Source organism: Notolabrus celidotus, chromosome 10, assembly GCF_009762535.1.
Source record: "Notolabrus celidotus isolate fNotCel1 chromosome 10, fNotCel1.pri, whole genome shotgun sequence".
Lineage (NCBI taxonomy): Eukaryota > Metazoa > Chordata > Actinopteri > Labriformes > Labridae > Notolabrus > Notolabrus celidotus.
Window position 1 is genome coordinate 29138544 of NC_048281.1, and position 11719 is coordinate 29150262.

At 37.5% G+C, this 11719-nt stretch overlaps 1 protein-coding gene across 2 annotated transcripts; it reads right to left on the reverse strand.

Moving 5' to 3' along the window:
* Positions 1 to 930: 930 nt before the first annotated feature.
* On the reverse strand, positions 931 to 11456 carry creb1b (cAMP responsive element binding protein 1b). 2 transcript variants are annotated; one of them, XM_034693898.1, is made up of 8 exons: positions 11262 to 11456; positions 7886 to 7998; positions 7612 to 7758; positions 7416 to 7516; positions 6371 to 6525; positions 5219 to 5404; positions 4801 to 4954; positions 931 to 4489 (listed from the first exon to the last, which is right to left on the reverse strand). In XM_034693898.1, the coding sequence occupies exons 2-8, from the start codon at positions 7988 to 7990 to the stop codon at positions 4345 to 4347; spliced, it is 993 nt and encodes a 330-aa protein (XP_034549789.1). In that variant the 5' UTR covers positions 7991 to 7998; positions 11262 to 11456; the 3' UTR covers positions 931 to 4344. The 2 variants fall into 2 exon arrangements, with proteins under 2 accessions (XP_034549789.1, XP_034549788.1); XM_034693897.1 differs by having other exon boundaries at positions 7612 to 7785; positions 11262 to 11441.
* Positions 11457 to 11719: the final 263 nt, after the last annotated feature.

Below are 11719 nucleotides of genomic sequence, written 5' to 3' on the forward strand. Positions count from 1 at the left end.
TGAAACCTCAAGGCTGTCCTCTATTGCTTTATCTACCTGTCAGTCAAAGCTTTCTTTCTCATTCAAGCTTTGTAGTTAATTTAATGAGCCCTGCCTGGCTGTGTCATTACATATATAAAGGTCCAGTGAGAAGTTTTTTAACCAATACCTCTTTGACCACTGAGGGGGGCAAAAACCAACTAAACCCTTACAGAAGCTTAAAAAAAATTAACTTTACAAAATCTCATTTAAATATCAGACCAAGTCTGACATGGCTCATTTAGTTCTTCTTTTGTAATATAATTACTTTGTGCACCACAGAACACCACAGGAAGTTATTCCTGCCTGTGGCCATCTCCCTCTGATCACTGAACAGTAACCTGTACTCTGTGCAATAACCATGCATTACACTGTGCAATATCCTTAACACTTAAATATCCTTCTATATATCACCCATCGCTTTTATACATAGCTAATTCTAACTATTCTGCACTTCTGTACATAATTTATTATTATTCTATTTTATTTTATCTTATTTTATTCATATTTATATCTTAATTTATTTTATTTGTATTTATATCTTATTTTATTTTATCTTAATTTGTTCATTTTTATTTATCTATTTATTTTCATTTTATTTGATTCTTATTTATGTCTTAATTTGTATCTTATTTTATTCCTTCCTTCTATTAATATTTGTACTATCTTACATGTAAGAAAGACAAAATATTAATAGAAGGTGGCTAAAATGGGCATTTTTTGCAATTTGATTTTTTTTCAATTTTCAAATCCTTATTCGTCTTTGACCCACATACTGTGTATACAAGAGCATACTATTGCAAATAAATATTTCCAAAACAAAACATTCCCTCATCAAATAAAATGCATTCCATAATTTTATATTTTGCTATCCAAGTCAAACATTATTGATAAAGCTAACAACACAATATGTAACAGTCTTCAAGAGCATTTTATTGCAACATAGCAAGTGTTTACAAAAGAGTGATGAACGTCTGAGTAACAGCACTTTGAAATAATGGGCTGGTGTAGTTTTATCATGTGTTGAAAACAAACAGCATCATTTAGTGACCTTTTCTCTACAACATACTATACAATACATGGCATCTTCAGATGATGGCTTGCAAAAGTGGCAATATACAAACAGATCACATTAAAAGTTAGAAAAAAGTCATTATTACTGTTCTAGAAATGATATATTTATATATATTTATATATACTTTTACACACATGGATAACAATCTGTTTCATGCACAAATGAGGCCCTTTGGGTTTAAACTATCGTGGCACAGAAATGAAAACACTTTTGGTTTTGTTGTAAGATTATTGTATAACACATCACAAAGTTGAGCTCACTCACTATACCAAATCAACAAAAGAAAGGTTATTATATGTTTTTTCAGCACCAGCAATGGATGAGTGAGTTACAAGAGGAGGAAATTATTTTTTATCCAGTAAACATTTCATCACAATGGCACCAGTATCTTAAAGTTCAGAATGCTGTCCAGCCTGTTCACAAGGGTGAAAGTGTCAGACTTGTCCCTAAAAATGCATCATAATAAACACACTGTGCGTTTGGATTCCTCTGATGGGCACAAGGAGAGCAAACAGTGTCACCATGAACACCTACAGCTTATACGAATGTGCTCAGGGTCAATATGAGATGATTTTATTCAAAGTCTTTGAAGTGCCGTGTGGTTTCTGACGCTGATTCAACTCTTCTAAACTCTATACATTACAAATTCAAACTGTACAATATCAAAATGTTTAAAATTTGGAAGGGAATATGGCAGTGCTACCATGAAAACATGATATTTTAATAATCAAAACAAAGAAAGTTTGATATATTATTGAGGACATCCTCTCAGAGCATATAGCTGGTTTTCTTTACTCTCAAGTTGGAGCTAGCTAAAGAACTTGGGTTGGTTGTTGATAAAAAAACAAACATGTATTTTAACAGAATTAAAAGAAAGCATGTAGCACTGTAGTAAATTAGGGAGTTAGAGTGTGGTCAAATAAACACAAGCGCTCTAGTGGGATGGAAATTTGTGCTTTTCGTTTGGAGGTGTCAGAAAGGGTTTGGTGGGAGAAATATAACCATAAAAATAAAATCTAACCATGAGTTTGAGTGTGAAGCCATCAAGGGTTTCGCTGTGCAGATTTTGATTCATCAAAACCGTTAATTATAAAAACGGGTATATTTTGTGGACCCCAGCTGCTCTCAACAGACTTGCTCTTCTCTACAAACAAACACTGTGGATCCTGAACAGCACGGCACTCCACAACATCACATCTCCAACAAAAGGCCTCTTCTCATACACTTAGCTGCCATGACGGTTGTAGGCCTGGTAGATTACATGAATACACACTTACATAGTCTCCTATTGTACACTGATGTATATTACAAATATGAAAAGTCATAAGAATATTTTTTTGATATCAAATAAACAGAAAACAATGATGTCTACACATGCTGTAGATCCTATGTACAGTAATATAAAAAAATAAACACACAAATACAGAAATCTTTTCATAAAAGTCCAACACAAACAATCTGTTTTCACGCGTCCCCATGGATCTTTAGTGTTTATATAATGTAGTTGTTGTAGACTATGTTTCTGTAGATCTCACAAAGAATCCAACCTGCTACATTTAAACAACAAACAAACGGCCCTGTAATCTCATGTCTCATTTTTTTTAACATTTAACAGACAAAGCAAAACAGACACGACGATGTAAAACATGTGAAAAATCAAAAGTCCTGGAAACGGACCGTTTACCGTGGCACAATGAGATGATGCTTGACCTCACCTTAGACTTAAATAATAAAACACAGAGCTCTCTGGTGACTTCACATTGAATGTGTGTTTTTCTACAACCTGGATCTTCTTTTTCTGACCTTTTTTGGCAACACTCTTGTGCTATGATACATTTTATTGAACCAGTTAACTGCTGACATCGAGTATTAAGCAACCCCTGACGATCTTGAACATGACAACACCTGAATGAACACGAGTACTGTGCTTTGACTCAAAAACTACTGATGAGTCAGAAACGTCTCTTTTTTTCGTTGTGACTGTTTTGAACAGAAACTTTATCATTCAGATTTGTTTTCACTTCAGAATGGTTTAAACTGAACTCACACTAGAGTGTAAAATGTTTCCATGAGGATTAAAAATGTCAGCAAAAAATAAAAAATAAGTGCTCCCAAGTCTTTAAATTATTAGTCATAATAATCTCTCTTTAAAGCTCGACCGTACCTTCCTCATGACTCACATTTACAAGCCTCTCTGAAAATCATCTACTCTGTAGAAGCAGAGAGATGATTGAACACAACAGGTTTCGGCTTATTGTAAGGTTGGCAGTTGGTAGCATCTTTAAAACCACTTAGAAAAAAATGAATTATTTGTGCTATAATTTCATATTTGTGCCTAATTAGTTGTAGAGTCGGATATACAAATGGAAATATATTAGGCTGTTTCATCAGGTAGAGGTTCATCATTTATCCAAAAGCTTCAACTGCAGCTGCCTGAGGCTGTCTGTTGAAGAAATGTCCCAACCTTCACTGTTCAACACATTTTTTAAAGAGAAAAAAACTTGTTCTGAGGGCAAAATGTCACCAAGAAAACTTTAACTGTTCATAAATAAATCTGTGTTTTAAAGCTGGGTGTTTCTGTCATAGCTGGCCTGATTATTCCCCACACTGGACCCTTTATTGAAGAGTTTATTCTTCACATTAATATCCGACAGGTTTCCATAAAACTACACAACAGACTGCCTTAAATAAAGTCCTGGTGTACAGTTTAACAGCTGTTTTAAACAGGAACACAAGTTAAAGTAAGTGCCATGACACCATGGGAACTGTTCAAAGACATACTGTCAGTCAACCACTGGAGATATTATTTGAGGCCAGTTAAACATGAAGTATCTCTTCAACAGTTGTAATGAGTTCAGTCATGTATCTTCTTTGAGTATAACCCAGATCTACAATAAGATACAGGCTGACAGGAGAAGGTGTGAAGCACATCATCCCCGGCTGATCAGAACTTTAATAACGCTGATATTTTCAACTATGCATTTTCAGGTAGCACTTTACTAACACCAGTTATCAGAATCATTGACTGACATTCTCCAGAGTATTCACTGGATGTTTATGTTTCCAAACTTTCCCTAACACTAACATAAGAGAGGACAGTGTGAGCAGAACCTTGATCAGGAGGGGGGGTTTTAGTCAAAAAGAGCCAGCCGTGTGCAAACTGGAAGGCCAGGCAGGCAGAATCAAACAGTCGAAGTATTTGAAGAAACTGAAGTGCTACTTAGCCCAGCTCTCTGTTCTGGAGACAGGAACTACTCCGATTTATGGCAGTAAAGGTCTTTAAGGGCTTTCAGTTCTTCGATTAGTGTCTTGTTTTGGTTCTCCAGGACGGCCACGCGGTTCTCCAGACACTTCACGTACTCCTTCTTCTTCCTGCGACATTCACGCGCCGCCTCTCTGTAGAGAAGAAATGAAACCATTAGGCTTTTGTTGTTTTAGGACTCCTGAGGTATTTAGTGTGAACTTACTATATAACTTTAACTAAAAAAGATCTCCCTTTAAACTTAAAATTTTGATTTATACAGTCATACTATGTGATTCTTTGCAATCAAGTTCACCTTTGCAGTTGCTGGCTGGCTGCACAATGATAAATATTTCCGTCATGAATGATCACAGGTAAGGATGAGATGATCTGGAATTTCTGAATCTACAGTACAGCAGCTGATAAGATTGATGATGTCAGGAAGCAGAGTATCCCCTACGCATACCTGTTCTTCATGAGGCGGACTTCCCGTTTGCGGGTGACCTCTTCAGTAGCGCCCTGGACGGGGAGGGCGGGGGAGGACGCCATGACCACTCCGGGGGCGATAGTGCTGGTGGGGGCTGCTCGGATCTGATAGGCCTGGACGTCTCCTGAGGCAGCTGGAGAGTTAGAGTGGCAGAAAGTGGGCATTACAGTTTGTTTGTTGATTAAGAAAACCACTTCTGAAGAATCATTAAGTCAATATTAGCTCTTTTACAGATGTTAAATATTAAAACATGTCTGTAAAACAAAAACTGGTTATACCATGATGAGGAGGAGATTAAAAAAATATGGGAACATTTTATGCAAAAACAAAACAAAAAAACACAAGTTATCACCAAATTCATAAAAAAAATAAGGATATGAGAAGAGCTGAGTCTTACCTTGGACCACCACCTGGTTACTGGGTACCAGTATCTGTTGTCCGTCGCTGGTCTGTGCGTACTGGAGGATGGTGGCTCCAGGCTGAGCTGCTGCTGCCGCGTTGGTCATGGTGAGAGTCTGAAGGCCTTGAACGCCATCTGTACCGTTGTTAGCCAGCTGAATGGCCCCGCCTTGTGTGATGGCAACTATGTGTTTGGTGAGAGAGGCAGAAGACAAGGGAATAGGGAAAATACAGAATTAGAGGAAAGAAAATATCCACAGAAAGATAGTGTGCAGGAACAAAACCCAGACAGAACTGCCATGAAAAACGTTCTTCCAGTCCATAAAGAAACCTTCAAATTAAACTTATGTTAAGGTGTTTTTTTCTGCTCGTATGCCTCACATCTTGTTCAGACATGATGCATCATGTTTGGAGTATTAACCCACTGTTCATGTGGTCTACTGGCATCTGAAAAACTCCCTCAGGAGGCACTGAGAGAATAAACAATTACACTGTCTACAGTCAAAACACCAAACCCAGAGGAAACCGCTCCAAACATTCGTCCACAATCATCTACACTACCAGTCAAAAGTTTGGACACACCTTCTCATTCAATGGTTTTTATTTGTTTGAATTATTTTCAACATTGTAGATTAATACTGAAGACATCAAAACTATGAAATAATCTGGTTTTGCCATAATCTGGATTACAACAGTAGTCAAAAAGGACTATCCATTGTGTGCTAACCCTACCTCTGAACAACACAACTGATGGTCTCAAACACATTAAGAAGGCAAGTCATTCTACAAATGAACTCTTGACAAGGCTCATGTTAATTAGAAACCATTCCAGGAGACCACTTCATGAAGCAGACTGAGAGAATACCAAGAGTGTGCAAAGCTGTCATTAAGGAAAAAGGGGGCTACTTTACAGAATCTAAAATATAAAACATGTTCTGCTTTGTTTAACACTTTTTTGTTCATTAAATAATTCCATATATGTTCCTTTATAGTTTTGATGTCTTCGTTATCAATCTAAAGTGTTTCAAATAATCAAAATAAATTTAAAAAGTTGAATAAGAAGTTGTTTACAAACTTTTGACTGGTAATGTACATGCAATGATAAAATCCCATCACCCTCTTTCAGTCACATCGATGTTTTATCACGTACTGTATTGTCCACTGCTGGTCTGGTAGATGGGTGTGGGGACGGTGACGGTGGTGATTGCAGGCGTGGCAGCTGCAGCAGAGGAATCATCCTCCGCCTTCTCCTCCTCAATTCGAGGGACTGCCGGAGCGTCGGATGAAAGATCGTTCAGGATTTTCCTGTTGGGAAAAAAACAAATGTTGATATTTGATTAACAAAACCTGGGGGATGTGGTTAAAGGGCTGTTACCAGCTGAGGTTGTCATGGTAGAAAATAACACATTTGCATCTTCTGATGATTATTTATTTAAATTTTTAATTTAATTTTACTGAACTAATTAATTTGAGTTTATTTATTTGACTATTTATTGTTTTATTATTTTTTTCTTCATTTATAATTTCAATGTTTTTAATCTATCCTTTTAGATTTTCTCTGATGTGTCATATTCTTCTTAAAACCTTTTTATTGTCCTTATATGCTTTTAAAAAAGCCAACCTATAACAAGGATTTATGGGTCTACTGTTTCATCACTTTATCTGTTTAACTTGTGTTTATTCTTTTTAACCTTTTGCTTTGTATTCTCTTATGTGCTTTATAAATAAAAGCTACTATTATTTCTATAAGCCTACTTTTTTGGCTTTCACTTAAACTAATTTCAATCCACCGATACTAAATTATGTTTAAAAATATGTGCTCTGTGACATAATCCACAAAAAATAATAACAGGTTAGAAGAAAGAAGGTTTACATTGAATACAGCTAAAAAAATCTGTAAGTCATAGAAAATAATGAGACTAATTTTAAAAAAGTCAATTATATGTTTAATGGTTAACAGCTTAAAGAAGAACTTGTGTTGCACAGTTAAACTTTTGTTTGAGTTTTGTCATACATCCTGTTTAATAAAAGAAATGTTAAAGTTAGTACTCTGTCAAATATATATATAACAATGCAAGAGAAGAAAAAAGTTTAACGCACATTCATTATTTTGCAACGTGTTTGACTTTGTAATTAGATATCATGTTTGTCTTTGTAGTTTACAGTAAGTGCGCAGACACACAATCCTAAATCACCTGTATGAAGGGCGTCGTGACAGAATCTCTCTGCGCTTCTGAGAGTCAGTCACACTGTCCACTGACTCCTGAGAGTCCTCGCTCTCTGCTATGGTGGAGATCTGGATCAGAAGGACAAAGAAGAAAGAGTGGCTGAATATGAAACATCTTAAACAAGCACTGTATGGTTTTAACTCTGTGTGTGTGTGTGTTTTACCTGTACAGCCTGAACCTGTGGGGACTGGATAACGGACGGTTGTGCAGCCTGGATGACTCCGTGGACCTGAACCGTCTGTCCATTTGGAAGCTGAACCAGTGTGACTGTCGGACCTGTTGCGGAGGCGTGGCCTGCTGTCATGGTCACCTGAAATTCAGGAGAGAGTACACCTAGCTGTCTGCCATGTGTCATTATGACCCACTCTTTTAAACAGTAACATCTTCATAAATGTGATTATGTAACCATCATCATCATCATAAATGTCATCTTTTACCTGTGCCAAGGTGGCGATCTGAGCCGGAGTGATCTGCTGGCTTTCCGTCTCAGTCACAGCAGTCTCCGCCCCCTGCTGAGCCTCTACTGCCGACTCCATCTTCATTTGTTAAGCTGAGGGGGAAGATTTACAGAGAGGCTGTTAGAACTCAACTCTGACCAGGGAATCTATACATGTAAGATCATGGTCCTTCATGGTTTTATGCAGCATCCTCAGAAAAGTATACAAAACAAAAACACAAACAAGCAAACAGAATAAAACTGACCCATTATTAAAGTTACAATCAGGAGAAAACAACAACTTTAGTGTGTTTAAAACACAAATGCAGGGGCACTTATGCTTTTACACCAGCAAAATGAACCTCCTCATCGTGGAGGTCACTAGTTCAGCTATTGGCCACAACATATTTCTGCTCTTTGCTGCCTGCATTTCCTCTCTCTCTTCAGCTGTTCTGTCAAATATGGGAAAAAAATGCTCCCCATAATATATATATATACATATATATATATATATATATATATATATAAAATAATTGCTACTTTGAATGAAGTGCTGAGAAATATCAGCAAATGAAGTTAAGGTGTTAACTTAGATTCGGGAGCAGGACCACGCCTAAACCACACCCTCAATCACCTGACAAGCCTTCCTAAACGTATCCAGCCTACTCCAACTGCTTGTCCGTGATTCTTCAACCCACCCTCCCTCCCCTTACTCTACTGCACTTAACCTATTTCCTTGTCCTCTCCTACTCAACTCGTGCTCGCTCCTTCTATGCCCTGTCTACTTCCAGGTACAACCTGGGTCAAGATCAGCTCTGGCAGGATAACGCTGAGACGGAACCCCCATCCTGAGTCTCCTTCTGCTGGGCACACCACGCACAACTAATTCATTAAATGTTCAAATTATATCCTTGTGTGGCGTGGTCCTTGCTAGTGAAACAGCCGTTAACCAAATTTTACCTTGAATAACAAATGTTCAAAATAAAAATCCAAATGTTATATACGAGTTCCAAGCATCTCACTGCCAAATCTCTAGACTTTATTCTGTGTATCATAATTAGGATCACTTTGAGATCCCTGAAGCTCGTTTAACTGACATTATTCTGATAATGAATCACAAAAACTACATTTAATCATAGTGAATTTTTTTTTTTCTTGCACAGAAATGTTGAAGATTTAAATGATCCTGACTCTGAGTCTCACCAACATGAAATAACATTCAAGTTTGAAAATGTCCTGTTGTATTGAAACATGTCCTACATATGGATCTATTATCATATTAGTTTTGGCTGCTGCCATGATGTTGAACACAGGACAAAGATGTGTGTTTTGAAGCAGAGTGAGAGTGGTGCAGGTAACATGACACACTTCTGCTGTGTGTTAGTGGGTTAAACATCCTAAACAGCTCTGAGACTGTTACATCTCAGAGGGAAATACATTTTTCTTTTGTTTAAGGGTCTCTTAACTGAGGTTACTGTATGAAAAACAAACTGCAGACATACTGAGGAAACTTTCTTTGTATCAAGTATTTTCATAAACAATTTTCAAGTGTTAGCCTGCAGTCTATTATTAGGGAAAATCCCCCTGATTCCCAAAATGAAGTTAATACTGATATCAAATCGTTCTTATCTAATCCTAAGTATCTTCAATCACTCAAGAGAATATAATATTAAAATGCTGGTTTTCTGCCACGTGCAGCACAATGCTTTTAAAAATCTGAATGAAATCACTGAACATGAAAAGTGTTGACACTGAGAGCGTGTACTTTGTAATAACATCTGCATTTATCCATGATTAGCTTCCTAAGAATCAGAACAAGTCTGATGGAAGAAAGAGAGATAAATAAGACAGCTAGCTGGGATGTGTTTGTTGTTGAATTTTCATATTTGTTACATTTTAAATATCAAAATTAGATGAGCGTAGTTAAATCAATGTTTGCACAGTCTCTGGACAATATCTTGCAAAGTTCTGCACAAACTTCAGCTCTGTCAGCTCCATCAGTGCACTTAAAAAAATAAATAAACATTCTGCATATTTCATGGTATATTATTTTAAATCTTTTAATTTTCTCAACATTCAGAGTGAAATATTAATTTGTATGTTATTTTAAAGCACCATAAAACCAGAAAAAACATGTATTTGTAAACCTAATTGGAGATATATCTGCTTCTGTTTCTTTCATGGTTACACAACACATTAACTATAATTAACTTTTTTACTTCATGCTGAAAATAAGGCGACTGCTTTTATTTAAAAAAAAAAAAAAAAAGAAAACAACTCAAACTAAATTCAACTAAACTTCTGCCAGCTCCTGAGCAGATATGAGTGTATAGAGACAAACAGTAGAGGTGAAATGTGTAGACTTTGGGGTTGGAAATGAAGTTAATGTAAATTAAATGATATGATAATCATGAAGATGCATTCTTTTTATTGGGACTTCATCAGTGATCCAGCACTGTCTCTCCTCACATCATACAAGAACAGTGAACTTTGTGTAAAACAAACTCCTCTTCCTTACACTCATTCATGTTAATAACAAGCTTTAGATCTGCTCTCTGTCTGTCTTCAGGCGTCGGCACAGAGAGTTGATCTGGGCCGTGTTGTTCACGGAGCTCAGTGATCTCACACTGTGCGTAGCTTCTCTCCGCTGCATGATTGGCTTTACACATTTCTCCCTCTGCTTTTCAAAAATCACTCTGATGCTCGGTGTGTGTGTGTGTGTGACAGCACAGCCACATGGCCGGGCAACGCCCCCTCCACACGGCTCCGGTCACATCCCAGGAGATAAGGAGCGATTTCAACTTGATCCTAACTCAAATACAAGGTGTGTGTTAAACTTACAGGCCTTTCTTATTTCATGTTTTCAGCGTGCAGCCAAACGCGACGGCCTACACGGCTGATTCCCATCCACACCGAGTGACTGGAAAAACATCAACAAGGTGTTCATGCATTTAACAGATGTTACAGAAGCAGATGTTTGAAATAAAAATGTGCAATGGAAAGTGCATTAATGTGATTCAGCAGACAAAACATAACTCAGCATATTTGCGCTTTCGATTAACCATTGAGGGGAAAACGGCGCAAATCTGTGCGCAAACCCTGCGTAATGATAATGTGACAGCTGCGTATTCACGACTCTCTGATCCTGTCACTTTATGATGTGTAAACGCGCCAACAGTCCCTTATCTTTCTCTCTCAAAGCCCCACATTCGCTGTGTTTCTCCCCCTACAGCCGCAGACTCCCCTCCCTCCATCCTGCTACAAACACACCGCGGCGCCATGATCTCTTTGTTTCCTTCGGGCCGAACCCGACCACACCGACACTTTCTACGGCTTCGTGTGGTCTCTCTGAGCCCCGGACACCGCTCCGTCCTTACCGATACAGGCTCCTTTCGTCACTCCCGGGCCTCCGGAGCTCCACTTTTATTCTGGCCGACACGTAAGAGCCCGCGTCAGGCTACACCTCCGCCGCGTCACCGGGAACAACAACACGGAGATTGGAGAAGGACGAGAAAGCAGATGGCGACACTGACCGGAAATGCCCGAGGTACGAACGAAGCGGGGCGGAAAATGCCGAAGAGAGACGGATCTTAACGACGACCTCCGCCTGGAGTAGCTTTTAGGGGAATGATGGAAATTTACAGTAAGCGGTTAGATAGGTATGTTATAATAATAATAATAATAATAATAATAATAATAATAATAATAATAATAATAATAATGAAAGTAATAATAATAATAATAATAATGAAAGTAATAATAATAATAATAATAATAATAATGAAAGTAATAATAATAATAATAATAATAAAATTATTATTAATAATAATAATAA